The sequence below is a fragment of the Cervus canadensis genome, chromosome 5, assembly GCF_019320065.1.
Source record: "Cervus canadensis isolate Bull #8, Minnesota chromosome 5, ASM1932006v1, whole genome shotgun sequence".
In the NCBI taxonomy this organism is placed as follows: domain Eukaryota; kingdom Metazoa; phylum Chordata; class Mammalia; order Artiodactyla; family Cervidae; genus Cervus; species Cervus canadensis.
The window spans coordinates 97,300,631-97,321,138 of record NC_057390.1 but is presented as its reverse complement, the minus strand read 5'-3'; the positions used below and the strand labels follow the sequence as shown (position 1 = coordinate 97,321,138).

The following is a 20,508-nucleotide window of genomic DNA, read 5'->3' as shown; positions in this document are numbered from 1 at the left end:
TTGAATATATGTGAAAGTAGGAAAGAACTATAACATTGTGTAATAGAACTCATCAGGATTTTTTGTTTGATGCAAATTGCAGAACCAAAGGAGGGGGCATTCAGATGAAAACTCCAATGCCAAAATCAAGCAAAACCGTGTCCTTGTATGTGCACCTTCCAATGCAGCTGTTGATGAACTTATGAAAAAAATTATCCTTGAATTCAAAGAAAAGTGTAAAGATAAGAAGAATCCTATGGGTATGATACTTACGTGGGCTTTTAATTTGTTTTCAGTGTTTAGTGTGGGGAGCTTTGAATGACAAAAAGTAAGCCAGTTCTGGCTTATGCGCATCTCCCGAATTTCATTCATGCGGCCTTCTAGGACAGTGCTTCTCTCACAGTGTGGTTTGTGGCCGGTCAGTGAATTGTGAGGTCAATTTAGGGAGGTCAGAACCAGCATACTTAAATAAGATAGAACAGAACAGAAGGAAACAGAAAAGGTTAGAGCATAGGTAGTGAGGGGGGGGGGTAAGTAGTGTTTTGTGAAACCTATTTTATTGGTGAAATGAGAGTGTACTGCTTTCAGTACAGTGTGAAGTGTACCTCATAAAAGCACTGGTCTAGCATGTATACACCTAGAAGTGAAAATGCTGGGTTGAAGGATTTGTGCATCTTCTAGATAGTGCCAGATTCTTCTAGAAAGTGGTTGTGTCAGATCCTACACTGAGAACAGTTCCCAAACAGTGGGCAGGGGTGCTATTTTCACTTTGCTTTTCCTGAGAAAGGGTAATAAGCACTTTTCCAGGTGTCTGTTGACAACATAACAAGGCTGGATGAAGGTGGGACAAATGCCGGGTCTAGGTTGGATTTTTAACTTTTTTTGCTAGAAAATGACATTTCTGTCAGCAAAGAGAGCTTTTTTCCTTCTTTTTCAATACTTTTTTTTTTTTTTCCATTGCATGTGATATATATGTTTGTGGGATTTGGTATATACCCTTTATTGGGTTAAAGAAATTCCTTTTTCATTAGCTTTTTTATGAATGGGTGCTGAATTTTATGCAGACATTTATTTGCAATGTTTTGTGTAAGAGATTATCTGTTCCTTGAAAGTTAATCTGTTTTTAGTATTGTTTTGGTGTTTGTTCTCTTTTTTTCTTTTTGGTCTGTTTTTTGACAGATGGATAAGTTTCTGTCTGCTGAATGTCTTTAATTGTTGATTTATTCAAGTTTTCTGCATTTGAGTGAGTTTTGCTAATTTTTAAATCCTTGCGTTTTGTTGTATGTGAATTAAAAAACCCAACACCTCAGCACCTGGACAGTGACCGGCTCTCACCCTTCTCCCTCCAGGGAAGCCACAGCATCTCAGGGACTTTCATATCTGGTTTTCACCTTTCTCTGTTTTTCGCCCCTAGGAATTTCTTTTACATCCTTCTGAGCTCACCCTGCAATTTAAGGGATGTCTTGTTTTAATTTCTGGAGCATTTTGAGGTGCTTAGAGTGGGTATAAATCTCATCACCTTTCTGGCAGATATACAACTTAGCAGTTTTGAAACTTTCAAGTAAATGTTGGCCAGAGAAGATGGCTTCATATTTAGAAGAAGGAGCTGAACTAGTAATACAGATACATGTAGACAACTGTATAATTGTTAATTTATTCATTCAGCACGTTTATTGTACGTACTGTGTGCCAGCTGCTGTTCTAGGCAGTGACCAAAACAAAACCTGATTCTATGAGACTTGGGATTCAGTGGAAGGAGATAGCAAACAAGTACGTGACATGTTAGGTTGGGATAGGTGCTAATAAACAGTGCTTGGTTGATGTTATTTAGTTCAGTGAAGCAGTGGGAGATTTTTAGACTAAATAATACCTGAGTGTGCTAACCTAGAATTAAAAACGTGGTTAGTAAACCAGTTTAAATGATGCTGACAGTTTTTGAAATTGCCAGAATTTCCAGCATCTTCTGTCCCTTAGATCCTGAGGTGGCCTTGTGACGTGGAGCAGAGTTTCAAAACCTTGGTTCTGAGTATTCTACAGAAAAGGATTTGATTGGTGGTCCCATAAAATTTCATTTGGGGAATTCAGACGTGTATTAAAAGATAAACATCTTCATCTTTGAAATATCCTGTGGTTAAGAAATCTGTTTACCATTTTCCAAACGAATTTTACCATGGATTGTTGAAGAGAACATAGTTTGAGGAACATTAGTGTAACAGAATCTCATCTCTGCTATGTACTATTTGTGCAACCCCAGTAGCTTTTATTAGGTGGAAATAAGTCCTTACCTTTTAGGGGTTTTTATGAAGCTTATCTAAAAGGATGTATGTGGAGCTTCTAGCACAATTCCAGATGTCTGGTTGATTAATAGTTCATGTTAGCTCCCTTCTCTGATTGTTAATATTTTGCTAAGAAACAGTTATTATGTACAGAGATGGACAGTGTTCTTACTGATCTCTTTGTGACTTTTATCAACAGGAAACTGTGGAGATATAAACTTAGTACGTCTAGGTCCAGAAAAGTCTATTAATAATGAGGTCCTAAGATTCAGTTTGGACAGTCAAGTTAACCACAGAATGAGTAAGTATGGAATAAAGGTATATATTAATTTATTTCTTTTTCTTGTTGTATAGTTGGCTGGGGCATTAAAGGTAATTTGGAGACCCTAGAAATAGTCTGGTTTTGAAAGCTAGTTTTCCCTTCTCATTGTGTGTGCATATGTGTATATTTGTTAGAATGAGCAATTCTTTGTCTTTTTATTTTTTTTAAAGAAAAAGACTTACCGTCTCATGTTCAGGAGATGCACAAAAGAAAGGAATTTCTCGATCGTCAACTTGATGAACTTTCCCGCCAGCGTGCTTTATGCCGAGGTGGAAGGGAATCGCAGGTATCTAGACATGTCTTGATCAGTGTTTATAACAGCTCATAGATAAACTAGTTGAGTATTTGATGCTAGTCTTTTGTTGTGAAGTAGTATGTAATTTGTGTAAAAGATGTATACAAAAATGGTATCTTTACATTAGGAGTTAAACTTTTTTTTTTAAAGGACCAGATAGTAAATATTTTAGACTTTACAGGCCTATATGGAGTCTCTTTTAGCCACTCAGCTCCACTGTTGTAGCCTGAAGACAGCAGCAGTTGGTAACATGTAAATGATGTGCCAAGGGTTGGCCTGCTAGGCAGACAGGAAGAGCCAACCTGTAATACCTTGGACAGATCTGCATCTTAAATACAGTATTAAGAATTTATCAGACTTCCCTGGTGATCCAGTGGTTAAGAATCTGAGCTTTCCTCTGCAGGGGGTGCAGGTTCAATCCCTGGCTGAGGAACTGAGATCCCACATGCTTCACTGTGTGGTCAAAAAAAAAAAAAGAATTTATCTAATGAACACCTACTAAATGGACCGTGGAGTGCTAGTTGTTGGGTTGCTGGATAATGAGCTGAGGTTTAAAAACAGACCACAGGAGAAGTTGAAATAGAGAAATTGATTACTCAGAGGTCCTGGAGGAGGTGCATAGCTTACCTTGAGGGGTCACACAGGAGGTCCATGCAGAGTAGAGACAGAAGCAGGCCCTGGGCCACCTGTTGTTGTCAGGGTCCATGGTTGGCGTGTTTTGACATTTCTAGACTAGGGCTGGATTGGGCAGTTTGAATGGAAAGAGCAGGGTTTTAGTAAGTTTCATAGAGAGTCTTATCTCAAGGGAACATATAAGGCATACAGGTGCTGGAAGGCCATGGAAACCATTGATCACAAGAGCAAACATTTGCTGGTGACTTTGGGTGCTATATAAGACATTTGTAAGAATGAGGGGCTAGTGTCAGTTTGAAGTCACAGCAGGCACCTGGCCAAACACAATGAATGTCAGGGCAGCAGTTCCCTGGAGTAGCTTAGCTGAACTCTGAAACACAGTAGTATAGAGAGACTGGCAGGGGAAACACACTGGGTGAATCAGTTTTTCATTGGTAAAGTACTGGCTCTCCTTTTTGAAATGTGAGGCAGTTCATTGGAAAGCATTTAAAAATGCTTAGTTTAATGATAGCAGTCTTAATTTTTTCCAGAGGCAAGAATTAGATGGAAAAATTGCCAGAGTTTCAAAAGAAAGGCAGGAGCTTGCTTCTAAAATTAAAGAGGTAAGTAGTTCATCTGTAGCATTTTCCTGGCACTTCTTTTGTAAAATTATGAAATGGTTCAGACAGCCTATGGTCTTTTCTTAGTTACATTTAAAATTTGAGAATTCTTGTCGGTCCAGTGGTTAGGACTCTGCACTTCCATTGCAGAGGATGTGAATCTGTTCCATTTTTCAGGGAACTCAGATCCCTCAAGCTTCATGTGTGGTCAAAAATGTAGATAAATAAAATTAAAATTTTTTTATAATGAAAAATTTCAAGCATATATAAAAATAGAGAAAATGGTGTAATTGCTTGTACATTTATAGTTTTTTCTAAAACTCTCAAGTGTTCTTTCTACTCTCCCACCCAGAAATTTATGGTAATTGTCATATGAATAATTAATGAAACTAAATTTGTAGGGTTTTCCTTTATTAAAAATAAAGAAAATTACATGTCTGAATTCAGGTAGACTAACAGTGGCTGGGATGTGGCACAAGAAAAGTGCCTTTTTTCCCTCAATTTTTAGCTGAAAGCATAAGCTCTTTTTACTTGTTTTTGATTACAAAAACCCTTATATAGCATGTATAACTTTCCCCCCAGTATTCTTTGGGTATAAAAATATCAACTCACATTTAGATGAGTCGAAGCTAGAATGAGCCAGCCTAATGAAATGAACTGGGGTAAGGGAGAGAGGGTACTAGCAGCCGGTAATGGCATTTGTATTTTTGAGCTGAGATTTTTCTCTTGAATATATTATTGACCTCTGTGTGGCTAAATGAATATAGTTGAATTTAATGCATATTTCCACTAGCAGTTTATTTCAATTAAAAATTATGTGGAAAGCTATTAAAGTTTAAACTCAGCCCAAAATTAATCTTCCCATATTTCAGGATGAAGTCTTTGTTTACCGGTGTTATGGTTTTTGCCACTGATCACATTGTTCTGTGGGTGGTTAAATTAATTGCGCTTGTGGTTTTACCATGATGCTGGCTGTAAGGAGAGGGATATGGCAGTTACCACATGAGCACTGGAAGGAAGGCCACAGCTGCCGTCGCCCTCTCACAGACCTGCGTCAACGAGTCCAGGCATGAGTCTGTCATATGCTCAGCTCCAGCTTTTCAGGAGCAGAAATGGGCTAACTGAATCTTTGATGAGACTCAGTCTCCATCTCAGTTTATTCCATTATGTAGACAGGGACCAAGGTGGTCGTTACTGCTGTGGAAGTAGAATGCTCATCAGTTTCACAGGTGTTTTTGTTGGTACTGGCCCTTAGAAAGAATATAAGGTTACATGCTTAAAACTAACAGAAAAGGGTATGTTCAGGCTTAGTTTTGTTCCTGGTTTTACTCCGATAATCGCTTCACAGTTCAGTAGAATTATTTAATCTTTGCTTATTCTGATACCTTCCCACATATGTCAGGCTGTAAGAATTGTAAATCTACTTTGACCAAATTAAACCCTGAATAAATTTTTCTTAACGTGCTGAAATCATGTTCCAAGATTAGACTCCCCTGCAGAGTGTTCTCTCTGATGGCTTCTGAGTACCTTGCGTGTTGCTGCTGTTTTCTAGATTGCAGGGTCCCACCTGACACTTACTGAACATTGTTCTGTCACGTAAATGGCAGATGTGTTACAAGGTACAGAGAGGCCTATCGTAGTCAAGACTTGCTTAGATGCGAGTGAGCACTGATGAACTTCTGTTGCCTCAGGTTCAAGGACGCCCACAGAAGACCCAGAGCATCATCATCCTGGAGTCACACGTCATCTGCTGCACGCTGAGCACCAGCGGCGGCTTGCTGCTCGAGGCGGCCTTCCGCGGGCAGGGCGGCGTCCCCTTCAGCTGCGTCATCGTCGATGAGGTCAGTGAGCAGCTGGCCCCACGGCTCTGCCTAGTGCTGTGAGGAGGGAGTCCTCGGTGCAGCGTGGCTGCCAAGATGTTGACATAGGGGTCTTTTTGCCTCTGATTTTGACCTGCTCTTACGTGGGTATTCCTGTATGTTGAAATATGCTGCTAATGACCCACCATGATGAAAACTGCTTTTCTAGTATTGGAATTATAGTCTTAGGGATCCTGATCTTAACAAAATCATCCCAAGGATTGTCTAGCTCCTGCTTAGAATATCTCTGGTTACCTTTTGAAGCATTTTTAATGCAATCCGATAGCTCTGAGCGCCATATTTTCAGCTTATCATCCTAATTCCTAGTTCATTCATTGAGCAAGTATTTATTGGTTTACCTACTATTTGCCAGAATATAGAGCCAGAAGACAAAAAGAGGTGGAAAATGAAGGATAGAGAACCCGTCCAGGAGATCCAAGATGCAGTATTCACCAAAATGAAGGAATAGAAAAGATGATGAAATAATTGAAGGAAATGTTGCCAAATTGAAGTGAAGCTTGAGGGTTGCAAATGTGAAGTGGCCTACTGAGGAGGAGAGCAGGTGGGTGGGTGGGAGTGTGACACACAGAAACACAACCCTGTCAGGCACGTGTCCAGCGGGGACAGACAGACAGACCTGGGACAGGACTTGGCTGTTTCCCAAGTGGTAGTGGCACCTGAAAGATGGCTGACTTCCAAAATGTATGTGTGTTGGGGCAGGGGAGTTGTTTTGGGGTTTTTTTCCCCCCTCCAAGTGTTTAGAATGTTTTTATTGTTTTCTAACCAAAGAAAATCTTTATTTTTGATATTTGGTGCAGAAGGAGAAGGTGTACGTTTCTGAATGGCTAACACTTTTATTATGAATTAGACTGTATGTGGATAAAAAGTAACAGAGATAACTATGACTGTGTCTCCATTCTATACTTTCTTACCAAGGCTGGACAGTCCTGTGAAGTTGAAACACTTACTCCTCTCATCCATCGTTGCAACAAGCTTGTCCTGGTAGGAGACCCTAAGCAGCTCCCTCCCACAGTCATTTCCGTGGTATGTTTTTTCACATTCATGTTGCTTTAAAGTGGAAGGGGTCTTTTGGTGTTTTGTTTTGGGGGGTGGGCATCATTCTTGGATCATCATCTCTTACTTGCAGGGAGAAATAGGGAGTGGCTGAAGAAAGAGAAGAGCCACTGTTCAGAGCCTTCATAGTAAAGTCTCCAAAAATATTCTTTGTTCATAATGAGCTTGTGTGCGTGTGACAGGAGCATGTGGGTGTCAGAAGACCAGAAGCCTGAGGCGCAGGGTGACCCTTGTGCAATGGCCGTCCCTCTGAGAAAGGCAGTGTGCCGCTCTTCTGAGGGCTGATTTGTTTTCATGACACAGCCACCAAACCCATGATAAAAGAAAAACTCTAAAAGCAAGGGAAAGAATCCTGACCTCCTAATTTATGTTTATGTATATACAAATTTTGAGGAAAACAGTAAGAAATTATTCTTACAGTAATTGTGTACAGTATTAGGATTTTGTATCCTATAACGTTCCTCACATGTTCTGAAAGGGAAGGTGGAAGGAAAGAGACTGGGCTCTGCTTGCGGGAAGATGAGCAGCACAGCTGTGTCCCCTTCCCTGTTGTGTGAACACTCACTAGAACTGCTCACAGTCAGGATCCAGACTGTGCCGTGCACTTCCAGGAGCAGGATGTTTGGGGTAATCTTGCACAGGCCTCCACCTAGGTTTTGAAACTTAATAACACTTGAGCATTTTACTGATACAGAGAGTATGTGTGCAGAGTAGTGGCTGCATGAACAGTCCCAGAGAACAGACCATTTTCACAGCATTTCTGTTCAGTTATGGAATGAAAGCGTGTTGCTGTTTTTTGTTGTTACTGTTTTTTGACTTTGGAATCATCAACATGATGGTGCAGTTCTTTGATGTCTGAGCACTCCTACCTGACCATGTGAGGGGGTAGGCTAGGAGCACCCCTGACCTGGAGTGAAAACCTTGTCCACGGGGAAGAGCTGCTGCACCGGGTTTCGCGGGGAGCTAGGAGGAGCCAGCTCTGCACTCCGTTATGTGAATAATACAGCGTTTCAGAAATTGACTGACCACTTCTTGAAGGGCTTTAGCATGTAGTTAGTGAAAGGGGGTTGGTGATAGGCCTCAGCGTTACTGCTTGCTTTGGTAATTGATTAAGAATAAGAACAGCGGAAATGAGAAGAATCTATTCGGGCTTTTCATACTGTTGTAAAAATAATACAGGCTTATTGAGAAATTTTCAGAAAATGATTACAAAGTTAATTTTCTCAACATGCCTTTCTGACCACCTATTTCTAGGAATAATTACTATGAATAGTGTAGTCGGTAATTTGAACAGTTTGTGGTCATGGGTGTGCAAAGTTGCCTTTTTTCCAGTCTGTGTTTATTGAGTGCTAGGCTAATTCAGGCACCGTTTTAAGTTCTAGGGTTATGACAGTGTTGAAAACTGACAAAAGTCTCTACCCTTACAAAGCTGACATTCTAGTGGGTAACAGACAGTAAGTTACTAAATTCAGAAGGTTGGGTAGTTACAGGGAATGTATACATTTGTGTGTGCCGACTTTGACCTTGTTTAACGGTGGCAGAATCAGTCTGTGTCATACTGCCTTTTTTCTAGTCAATAAATAGATCAGGAATGTACATTCATGTCAAAACATGAAAATCTCTGTCATTTGGTAGAATGGACTCAGTTTTTTTGTGTGTGTAAGTAAATGTGTTACCTCCTATAAATCCCATTTTCTTTTTTCCCAGAGTGAAGTGAGTTTTTTTGCTAACTTGAATAGATAAGCTTTTGAGGTATAGATGATAATGCCAAATGTCCACTAGAATAGGATATTTTATTCTATTTAATTACACAAACCTATTTAAAATTGCATAGGTATATAATCACTTGCATAAATAATACAAATAGGAAGTAATGTCTGCTTTCTCCACTCTGATAGTTTGTGAAACAGGTTTATTAAAACTTTGCATATACATCTTCAGTGCTCATATCTGCAACATACTCATAAAGATTCCACTATTCTTTCTAAATTTTGACATGGTACTAACATTGAAAAGTATATCCCAAGTATATCACAACTGTGATTACATGAAGACACTTTCCTTCATTTGTCAATTAACTCTCTGTTTCAGGTTGCAGGTTTGTTGTAACCCTTTGTAGGATTTATGAAATCAACTTAGTTGTCTGTCTCCTCCATTAGAGTGTTAAGTTCTATGACGCTTGATCTTACTCACCTTAGACCCCCAGCACCCCAAGCTTTAGACGCTTAGTGCATGTTGCCTGGATGGATGGATGAAAAAATTGGTCTTTAAAAGGCTGGTTTACAGTGACATTCCATTTTTCAAGCTGTGGGAGTGCAGCCCAGAAATAATGGTTAAAATCTGTGTTAAAATTCTTTGCTGCTTTTCTCATCAGTTCTTTCAGATGACCTCTGTTAGCACCAAAATAGCGATGGTTGTGATCATTCACAAGATCACATCATTCATCAACAGTATGTGGGATTTCTGAATAGGAGAATATGCCTCAGCTTTTGTAGTCACGCTGTGTGGCTTTTCAAAGGTGGAAATCAGAAACACCTTCTTTCTCTGAATCTTTGGTTGTTGGTAATGCTGTGTGCGTTTTAGATGTGCCTTTGCTATGTACATTGTAGAGCTCAGTAATTGTTTTTATAATAATGGAAAAAGTACAGATGAATCATTAGAGATCATTGCTTTGTCTTCCCCCTTTCAGAAGGCACAGGACTATGGCTATGACCAGTCGATGATGGCCCGCTTCCACAAGCTCCTAGAGGAGAGTGTGGAGCACAACATGATTGGCAGGCTGCCCGTCTTACAGCTCACCATCCAGTACAGGATGCACCCAGACATATGTCTCTTCCCTTCTAGTTACGTTTATGACGGAACCTTGAAAACAAATAGGTGGGTTCTTTTCATTGCATGTTAGCTTGTTTTATTTGTAGGTTTGGCTACTTAGGAAGAATAGTTGTTTCACGGTGCTCTTAAGTCTTGTTATTAATTATAAAAGTCATGTTGATTGTAGCAAATGCAGATAAATGAAAAGGGGGGAAAAAACCAACCCCCCTGTTTATACTACCCAGAAATAATCACTAGTAACCTTTTAGTATATCTACTTCCAGTCCTTGTACTATGCACATTTTTTTTTTTTCGTTTTTCTCTTTTTGGGAAACAATCATACCATGCTTTACCTAGTATTTTATACCTTGCTTTTTTCATGTACTGTATTATGAGTAATTTTCCAATCATAATTGTTATATTTTAAATACATAGATTATTCTCCCTAGCACTAGAATAGAAATAAAATTCACTTTCTACCTTTCACTAAAATACATTATTTTAATGTACTGAAATTTTAATTTTTTAAAGAAGAGTCCTTCTTGTCCCCTTACTTTCCCTAGCTCTCTCCTGCCACATACACACAGAAAAATGGTAGTAACAATTTTAAAAAATGTTTCTAACTTGACTTGTGTTCTAAATGGTGCTGCTCTTTTATAGAGGGACAGAGACTAGTCGGTGCTCATCTGACTGGCCATTTCAACCCTACCTCGTGTTTGATGTTGGAGATGGCTTGGAAAGACGGGATAATGAGTATGTTCTTTATTTCAGTCCTCACTGATGGTGTCAGAATTTTTATACTGTTTTTGTTTATATTTAAGTTCAAAATACTTTTCATACAAATCTCTCTGCCTAGTGCCAGGGCACAATCATTTTCTTTTAGTTGGATTGATAAATTCATCTTTTTAATCATAAAAAAATACTGATATCTTTATGTATTTCAGTCTTTCTGTTTTTCTTTCTTAATTGTTATTAGTGGGGATTATATTACCTAACATGTGATTAACACTTAAGTAGATCCATGCTGAACTTCTGAGTAAGATAGACGTGGCCCCAGTGCAAGGCTATTGTGGTCTAACGCGAGGCAGACATTAACCAGGCCATTACTGTGGTGATTGATTATTCCAGTTGGGTTAAATATTGTGAAGGAGAAATACAGACACAGTTGAATTAAGGTGTGAGGCAGAGGGTGGACAATACTTTGATCATATTGGATTGTGTGAATCGGGTGGTCTGTGAATGCTAGTGCATGGTCCATTGTGGCCTGTGGTGGGGAATGAGAAAAGTGATATATCTGAAGCACTTTTCTCAGTGTTGGGAAGATAATAAATCTGTAATAGGAGCTCTTCATTAATCATGTCTTCATTATTATAAATACCTTTGTTCTCACTGTGGCTATCCCTGTTTTAACAAATGAAGAAGCTGGTGTCTAAACTTCTTTGACTCCAAGCTCTTTTCTGTCATACAGCTTCATGTTCCACTGGGCAGTTGTTATTCTGTTTATTCATATGTACAGTGTTAATGGTCATTATAACAGCCTCTTTGAATCACTGCTGACTGAATAAAGATAAAGCCTACTAATCTACCCTTTACTGTAATAGAAAACAAAGTGGAACTTAACAGTTGGACTGCTACTAGTTTTGATGTGTTGTATTTTTTTTTTCATCTTATTTAGCTCATATGTAAATGTTCAAGAGATAAAACTGGTAATGGAACTAATTAAACTTATTAAAGACAAAAGAAGGGACATTAATTTCCGAAACATTGGCATAATAACCCATTACAAGGCTCAGAAGACGATGATTCAGAAGGATTTGGACAAAGAGTTTGATAGAAAAGGGTGAGGCATCTCTCTTTTTATGGCTATTTCCAGTTTTTCTGTTTAATTAAAAGGAAAGAGGGGATGGAAGGAAAGAAGAAAATGAAACTTAACCCCTGGGGTATGGTCATAGACCCTGGTAACGCAGAACAAGGAGACCAGGACGCTGGCTCCGTAGACTTGTGCTGAGATGGAGTGTGGTTGCGCTTGCAGCACCTGCAGACGGAGTGCCTGCTGCCATTTGAAGGTCTTCACCTTACACTTGACAGTGAAACTGACTGAGAAACTCTCCAGGTCTTTCCATTTCGTTGGATGACTTGTTAATCCAAATTCTAATTGTACCGAGATACACATAGTCACATTTTCACTTAGAAAAAATTATTTAAACCTTTTAGTGCCTTCACTAAAGATCATGAAGATATCATGTCTTTGTCTCCTTTTACCTCAACAGTAAAATTAAAAATTAAATATTGGAAATCCAATAACTCCACAGTTTCTGCACCTTGAAATACACAAACTACCAAAATTGACTCTAGGAAAAAACCAGAAACATTGGACAGATCTATTAAATGTAAACAGATTGAGTTAGTAATCAAACACTTACCAACAGAGAACAAACCCAGGACCAGGCTTCACTGGTGAATTCTATCAAACGTTAAGAATTAACACCAGTCTTTTGGCAAATGCTTCCAAAAAATAGAAGGGAAGACTATTCATTTTATGGGGTCACTATTACCTTGATACCAGAGCCATGGAGACATCACCAGAAAAGAGAACTACAGACCAATATATCCTTTATGAGTGTGGGTGCAAAAATTCTCCACAAAATAATGGCAGCTGAACTCAGTAGCATATTAAGAGGATTATAGACCAAGATCAAGTGGAATTTATCTCAGAAATGCAAGGTTGGTTCAACATATGATAGTCAGTGTTCTGTACCATATTAAAGGGAAATCTCACATGGTTGTGATCTTCTGAATAAATGTGGAGAAAGCATTTGAGTGCAACAACAACCTTTCATGATAAAAATACTCAACAAATTTAGGAATAGAAGGGAACTTCCTCAGGCTAATAAAAGGCATCTATGAAAAACCCATAGTTCGAAAACCATACTTGATGGTAAGATGAAAACTTTCCCTATATGATCAGGAAAGATAGGGTGTCTGTTCTCACTGCTGTTGTGCAGCATTGTATTAGAAATTCTGTGCAGAGCAGTTAAGTAAGAAAAGGAAATGCAATATTTGTGCAAACTGCTAGTCTTTATAAACAAGTTCAGCAGAGTTGTAGGATACAAGATCAGTATGCAGAAATCAGTTGTATTCTCCACCCACAAGAAATCTGAAAAATGTTTTAAAAAAATTCCACGTACAGTAGCATCATAAAGAACAAAATACTTAGGAATAAATATAACCAAAGAAATACAAGCTCCTACACTGAGAAGTACAAAATGTTGTTGAAAGAAGTTGAAGAACTCCAAAATAAGTGGAGACAGTCCATGTTCATGGATTGGAAGACTTATTAAGATGGCACCTTTCCCCACGCTAATCTACAGATTGGTTATCTCCATCAAAATCAAAGCTACGGTTTTGGAAAAGCTTATTGTAAAGTTCATGTGGAAGTGTAAGATACTCTCCAAACAACTTGACAGAACAGTGTTGGGGAGCTCACACTTTTTCAGAATTTACTACAAAACTATCAACATTGTGGTACTGTCATCAGGGTAGACATATAGACTAATAGAAGTGAGATTCCAGAGATAAATCCATATGTTTGTGGCCAGTTGATTTTCAAGAAGGGTGCCAAGATCATTCAGTGGGGAAAGAGTAGTTTTTTCAACAAATGGTGCTGGAATAAGTATAGGTATCCTCCTACAAAAGAGTGAATTTTGACCCCTGTCACACTGTATACAGTAATTAACTCAAATTAGAGCCCTGAGTCTTCAGAGACAAAATTATAAAATGTATAAGGAAACAAAAGTGTAAATTCATATGATCTCAGATTAGGCAACAGTCTTAGGTGTGATATCCAAGCACAAGTAACCAGAGGAAAATTAAATTGGTCTTCATAAAAATGAAAAGCTTTTGTTTCAGATGACACTATCAAAGAGTGAAAAGACAACCCACAGAATGGGAGAAAGTACTTGCCAATTATTTATCTGATGAGTTATATCCAGAATATAAAGAACTCATACAACTTGGTAATAAAATGATAGTCTTATTTATTAAATGGGCAAAGGATGTGGATAGCATTTTTCAAAAGAGAAAAATCCAGCAGGCACACTAAAAAGTATTCCACATTATTTATCATTACGGAAATGCAAATCAGAACTACAATTAGATAACCATTTCATAGCCATTTCATAGCCACCACGATGACTATCGTTAAAAAACAGGCATTAACAAATTTTGGCAAGGATGTGGAGAAATTGAAACAATACATTGCTGGTGAGAAGATAGAATGGTAAATCATTGTGGAAAACAGTTTGGCAGTTCTTCATAAAATGTAGAAGTACCACATGACCAGCAATTTCATTCCTAGATCCATACCTGCGCTGGGAAAATATTCACAGGAAAGCTTGTACAGGGGAATGTTCATAGCAACATTTTTCATGAAGGAAAGCAGAAGCAACTCAAACTTCCAAAAATTGTATATGGGTAAATTGTGTATTTGTACAAGGAAATGCTTGTAGAAGGATTGAAGTAGTGGTATATTTTGTGTCACACGTGAACCTTGGAAAATATCGTGCTAAGTGAAAGAAACCTGACAGAGAAGGTCACGTAGTCTGTAACTTCATTTACATGCTAGCTGTGTCCCCTGTAGAGAAGTCCATGAAGACGGAACACAGATTAGTGGTTGCCAGGGCCTGGTGGGTAGGGAATTAGAGACTGATGGCTAATGGGCACAGGGCTTCTCTACTGGGAATAGACATACTTTAATAACTATGTTTTCCAGTAAATATGTTTCTCTCTCATTAATAGGGCAGCAGAAGTAGATACCGTGGATGCCTTCCAGGGTCGTCAGAAAGACTGTGTTATTGTCACATGTGTCAGAGCAAGTGCCACACAAGGCTCAATTGGGTGGGTAACTGTCATCCTTGATTTCTTGCTTTGTTTATAATCCAGAAGTAGATCTATTTTTAATCACTGTTAGAGAGTACCATCATTTGCTCAATTATATAAAAATTACGTAATGTCATGAAGGTTTTTAAGTTGTGTAGTTGATCCACTGTTAGGTCTGCTTTTCTTAGTTCCTTGTGTATTAACCCATGTCACCTAGTGAATCTGTTTTTTTCACTTGATAAGAGTGAAGTAGATGATTGAATCCAGTATATTTTGCAGGGGCATGTTCCTCTCCACAGTATGTGTCATAATTGATCTACTGTCATATTTTTGGATGTTTTAAGACTTAAAAATCACAGCATTAAAATTTCTAATATCTAAGTCACGATAGGAAATAAGTGCATCACTTTGAAGGAAAGCTCCAGACATCGTTTGTTTATTGTTTTTGATGAGAATTGCCCTATGCCAGGACCCCTGTGTTGGGAGAAGGGGTGCAAAAGCATTGTGATTTTAAAGCAGAAGAAGCCAAGAAAAGCTGTCTGAAATATCGCCTGTGTCTCACGTACACTGATACACTGCCGAGTCATTCTGTACAAAGAAGTAATGGTTTTTTTTCTTCGGTTGCTTAGATTTCTGGCAAGTTTGCAGAGATTGAATGTCACCATCACACGAGCCAAGTACAGCCTCTTCATCCTGGGACACTTGAGAACCCTAGTGGTAAGTACATTCTAGAGCACCAGGGATCTCAAAAGGGTTGCCCCTTATTACTCATACTGGGTTGAGGTTTTGTTTTTATGTTTCATCAAAATGGAAATGATTTCGAGGTCACAAACAATAGTGTTCCTCTTACTCCTTCACCCCCACCTTGTTAGTTCCCCAGCAGCTTCTTCATGGGAGCTTTTAGACACCCAGACCGTTCTTCTTATCCTAGCCCAGGACCCAGTAGTCACAGTGTGCTCTCAAGAAGACCTTTAAGAAATTGTTTCTACATCGTGGGTTTGGTCAGCCCTTAGCAAACTCTGAGTTAATGTGGTCTTGGCTCAGCCTAATGCCAGAGAGAGTGGGAGTTTGCAGGTGTGTGTATGGATCTTCATTTCTGTCCTGACACTCGGAGCCGCACCACTTCCTGCTTCCCTTGAGAGATGAGCGCTGTCAGGGTCCTCTCAGAGCAGATGCTCCTCCAGAAGGGCCAGGCCCCCTTGTGGCCCACAAACAGTGTAGCGTAGTTGGGGGAGCTACAGCTGGATAAGTGTGCATTTGCTGCTTTGTCTCATTTAGGGGTGATAACTCAGTTTCTCTAATTTTAACAGTCTTTGGTTTATCTTAGGAGAAGTGCTAACTTAGTTCAGTTCAGTCGCTCAGTCGTGTCCGACTTTTTGCCACCCCATGGACTGCATCACGCCAGGCCTCCCTGTCCATCACCAGCTCCTGGAGCTTACTCAAACTCATGTCCATCGAGTCAGTGATGCCATCCAACCATCTCATCCTCTGTTGCCCCCTTCTCCTCCTGCCTTCAATCTTTCCCTGCATCAAGGTCTTTTCCAATGAGTTGACTCTGCATCAGGTGGCCAAAGTATTGGACCTGCAGCTTCAGCATCAGTCCTTCCAATGAATATTCAGGACTGATTTCCTTTAGGATGAACTGTTTGGATCTCCTTACAGTCCAAGGGACTCTCAAGAGTTCTCCAACACCACAGTTAAAAAGCATCAATTCTTCAGCACTCAGCTTTCTTTCTAGTCCAACTCTCACATCCATGCATGACTACTGGAAAAACCATAGCCTTGACGAGATGGACCTCTGTTGGCAAAGTAATGTCTCTGCTTTTTAATATGCTGTCTAGGTTGGTCATAACTTTCCTGCCAACTTAGTGAAGTGAAAGTCACTTAGTCATATCTGACTCTTTGCAACTCTGTGGACTGTACAGTCCATGGAATTCTCTAGGTAAGATTGCTGGAGTGGATAGCTGTTCCCTTCTCCAGGGGCTTTTCCCAACCCAGGGCTTGAACCCAGGTCTCCAGCATTGCAGGTGGATTCTTCACCAGCTGAGCCACAAGGGAAGCCAACTTAGTATTTCCCCCTATTTCGGCTAGTTCCACCAGAGGGCGTTCAAATACAATCTTCCTCCTTTAGCTCTTCCCTAGGTCTGTGGTCTGCAGCTTTCGTTGTTTGGTACCTCCTTGAAATAATTTTTAAAAGCTGCATATCCTCCATTTTAAGTTGATACTGAGAATCTTTTATCAGAAGTATTGATAAAGATTTTGTTTATAGTATTTTGTAAATACTGACATTTTAAAATAAGGCTAATAAAAATAAATCTATTATGTCACTCTTTTAAGTGTATCCAGTGGGGTACAGAGCAGTGTTGTTCTTTCTGCTCTTTAAAATTGTCATCTGTACTGTTTAGGGTACAATTCAGTGGGGATAATGAATATATTTTCATAATTAAAAGTCTCTGTAAATGTGACTGAGGCTTTTCTGCCACAAAAAAATTTACAATATAAATTGAACGTTTAAAGAGTTGTTTTCCATAACTATTTGGGAAAACTGTGAAGATTGTACTTTTTTGGTAACTTCCTGTAAATCTATTGTTGTTCAGTCACTAAGTCATGTCTAACTCTTTGTAACCCAATGAACTGCAGCACCCAAGGCTTCCCTGTCCTTCATTGTCTCTGGGACTTTGCTCAAACTCATGTCCATTGAGTCAATGATGCTAATCCATTTCATCCTCTACCGCCCCCTTCTCCTCTTGCCCTCAATCTTTCCCAACATCAGGGTCTTTTCTAATGAGTCGAATCTTTTCCAAGGAGTTGGCTCTTCACATCAGGTGGCCAAAGTATTGGAGCTTCAGCCTCAGCATCAGTCCTTCCAATGAATATTCAGTGTTGATTTCCTTTAGGATCGACTGGTTGGATCTCCTTGCAGTCCAAGGGACTCTCAAGTGTCTTCTCCACACCACAGTTCAAAAGCATCAATTCTTCGGTGCATCAATTCTTCTTTATGGTTCAACTCTCACATCCATAGATGACTACTGGAAAAACCAGAGCTTTGACTCTACAGACCTTTGTTGGCAAAGTGTTGTCTCTGCTTTTTATATGCTGTCCAGGTTTGTCATAGCTTTCCTTTCAAGGCGCAAGCATCTTTTAAGTTCATGGCTCTAGTCACTGTCTGCAGTGATTTTGGAACCCAAGAAAATAACATCTGTCACTGTTTCTACTTTTTCCCCATCTGTTTGCCATGAAGTGGTAGGACTTGGATGACATGATCTTAATCTTTGAATGTTAAGTTTTAAGCCAGCCTTTTCACTCTTTGGGCTTCTCTAATCGCTCAGTTGGTAAAGAATCCATCTGCAATGCAGGAGACCCCAGTTCGATTCCGGGGTCAGAAAGATCCCCTGGAGAAAGGATAGGCTACCCACTCCAGTATTCTTGGGCTTTCCTTGTGGCTCAGCTGGTAAAGAATCCACCTGCAATTCGGGAGACCTGGGTTCAATCCCTGGGTGGGGAAGATCCCCTGGAGAAGAGAAAGGCCACCCACTCCAGTATTCTGGCCTGGAGAATTCCATGGACTATACAATAGTCCATGGGGTCGCAGAGTCGGACACGACTGAGTGACTTTCACTTTTCACTCTCTGCTTTCACCCTCCTCAAGAGGCTCTTTCTGCCATTAGAGTGATATCATCTGCATATCTGAGGCTGTTGATATTTCTCCTGCCAATCTTGATTCCAGCTTGTGAGTCACCCAGTCCGACATTTCACGTGATATAATCTCCATATAAGTTATATAAGCAGGGTAACAATATACAGCCTTAACGCACTCCTTTGTGAATTTTGAGCCAGTCTTTTGTTCTATATCCAGTTCTAACTGTTGCTTCTTGCCCTGCTATAGATTTCTCAGGAGACAGGTAAGGTGATCTGGTAGTCCCAACTCTTATTTCCCACAGTTTGTTGTGATCCACACAGTTAAAGGCTTTAGCAAATCTATAGTGAATCTATAGTTACCTCAAAATAAAGGTGGTTTTTTAACTTTTTCTTTGGTCCTGGAATATAGCCAATTAACAAGCAATGTTGTGATAGTGTCAGGTGAACAACAAAGGGACCCAGCCATACATATGCATGTAAATTAAAGATCTTTTTTTTTTCATTCTTTTTCCTGTGACCATAAGGATCAAAATGTTTAACAATTCATATCTTATCAGTTGAAGAACATACTAACAGTGATTATTTTTATACAGTTGAATTCTGATAATATTCCAACCTGAAAAGTAAATGTTTATAGAGCTGTGTGTCTTAGGTGCCCTGATTACTGAAGCCTTCGTGGGCCCCCAGATGTGACACGCAGATGGTTGTATCTGCCCCTGACAGCTGGCTCTGTTGTCAGCCTGGGTACGGGTGAGGATTGTGATGGTGACTGGGAAGGGTGGAGTGGAAGGGCAGGAAAATCCTAGGAGGGGACGTAGGAAACTGAAGTTTGAAAGCTGAGGTTTAGAAATAGATTGGCAGAGAACGGACCCACATCCCTCCCCCGCCAAGGGCATGTCTGTGAGCCTCCAGAGTCACCCACATGCACATTGGCAGAGCGCTGCTGTCCCACTCTGGGAAGCTAGAGATGGAGAGAACCAAGGATAAAAAGCTCCCCAGTCTGTCATTTGGACTTTCCAGTCCAGTTTTCGGGTTTCTTCTTGGGCTTCTCACCCGACACCTTTTTCGGTTTTTCAGCCCAGTTGCCCTTCTGGGAGTGGAATGAGGACTAATAGCCGCTCCTCAGAACTGTTTCTGTGATGTAGGACTTCGATTAAACACCATGTTTAGGTGCATCAGACTCGGCAAAAATCACAGCAAGGCCACCTGCTTTCCAAGTGGTAGTGCTGCCACTGTGTCATATAAGATGTCTGTGGATTTTCAGGCAAGAGCCAGGACTTGTTCTTTTTAAAAATGGTTTGACTAAAAGGCAAGAGCTTGTGAATTTCTCCAGGATTGCATATATGAAGAGTGCTACCTGGCCCAAAGACACCCAACAGTCAGAAGTGATAAAATGTGAAAACAGAGTGCATTTCAGAGTCGTTTAAATAAAATAACCATTCATGTTCTCCAGTTGAGGGAGCAGACTCGGAGAGGTCAAGTAACTTGAGCATGGTCACACAGCAAATAAATACTATGACTTCTGGTGGCTCAGCTGATAAAAGATTCTTCCTGGAATGTGGGAGACCTGGGTTCGATCCCTGGGTTGGGAAGATCCCCTGGAGAAGGAAAACGGCTACCCACTCCAGGATTCTGTCCTGGAGAATTCCATGGACTGTATATGTGTAGTCCATGGGATTGCAGAGAGTCAGACACGACTGAACGACTTTCAGTAACTTGATACCCCCAGCCACCTATAGTGCAGGAGGCCACAGGAGGGTTGTTGCTCAGTCACTTAAGTCACGTATGGCTCTTTGGTAGCCATCCTTTTTCTTCTCTTTACTTTGTCAAAAAGTCTTAATTGTTTTTCCCTCCACTGTGCTCTCTCTTCTAAGGAAGCCCAAGTTTTGATGATTGTAAATAAGCAGTTTATTGTCTCTCTTCCTCTGAAAGAAAGAGAGGAGAGATGCTTGAGTTGGATTTTCTTTCCACTTTCTTGAGATGTGCTTTTCATAACTTAGAGCTCTTCTAGAAGAGACAGAAAGTTTCATGATATCTTTAGTATCTCAGTGGATTAAGATGGTTTAGCCTGTTGGAGTTTGGGAAGCCTTTGGGAATTTGGTGACAGCTATGGACCTGTTTGTAGAACAGTCAACATGCACTC

The 20,508-nt window shown here is 39.9% G+C and overlaps 1 protein-coding gene across 3 annotated transcripts in view; it reads left to right on the top strand.

Moving 5' to 3' along the window:
- The window catches only part of SETX (senataxin), an 80,900-nt gene that overhangs the window by 56,651 nt on the left and 3,741 nt on the right, over positions 1-20,508 (top strand). For all 3 annotated transcript variants that reach the window (XM_043469925.1, XM_043469924.1, XM_043469926.1), the window contains 11 exons: positions 83-239; positions 2,455-2,556; positions 2,748-2,863; positions 4,036-4,107; positions 5,796-5,945; positions 6,900-7,007; positions 9,727-9,914; positions 10,509-10,601; positions 11,524-11,688; positions 14,646-14,744; positions 15,356-15,443. In XM_043469925.1, the coding sequence (XP_043325860.1) occupies positions 83-239; positions 2,455-2,556; positions 2,748-2,863; positions 4,036-4,107; positions 5,796-5,945; positions 6,900-7,007; positions 9,727-9,914; positions 10,509-10,601; positions 11,524-11,688; positions 14,646-14,744; positions 15,356-15,443 (1,338 nt within the window). The remainder of the gene's footprint in view (positions 1-82; positions 240-2,454; positions 2,557-2,747; positions 2,864-4,035; positions 4,108-5,795; positions 5,946-6,899; positions 7,008-9,726; positions 9,915-10,508; positions 10,602-11,523; positions 11,689-14,645; positions 14,745-15,355; positions 15,444-20,508) is intronic.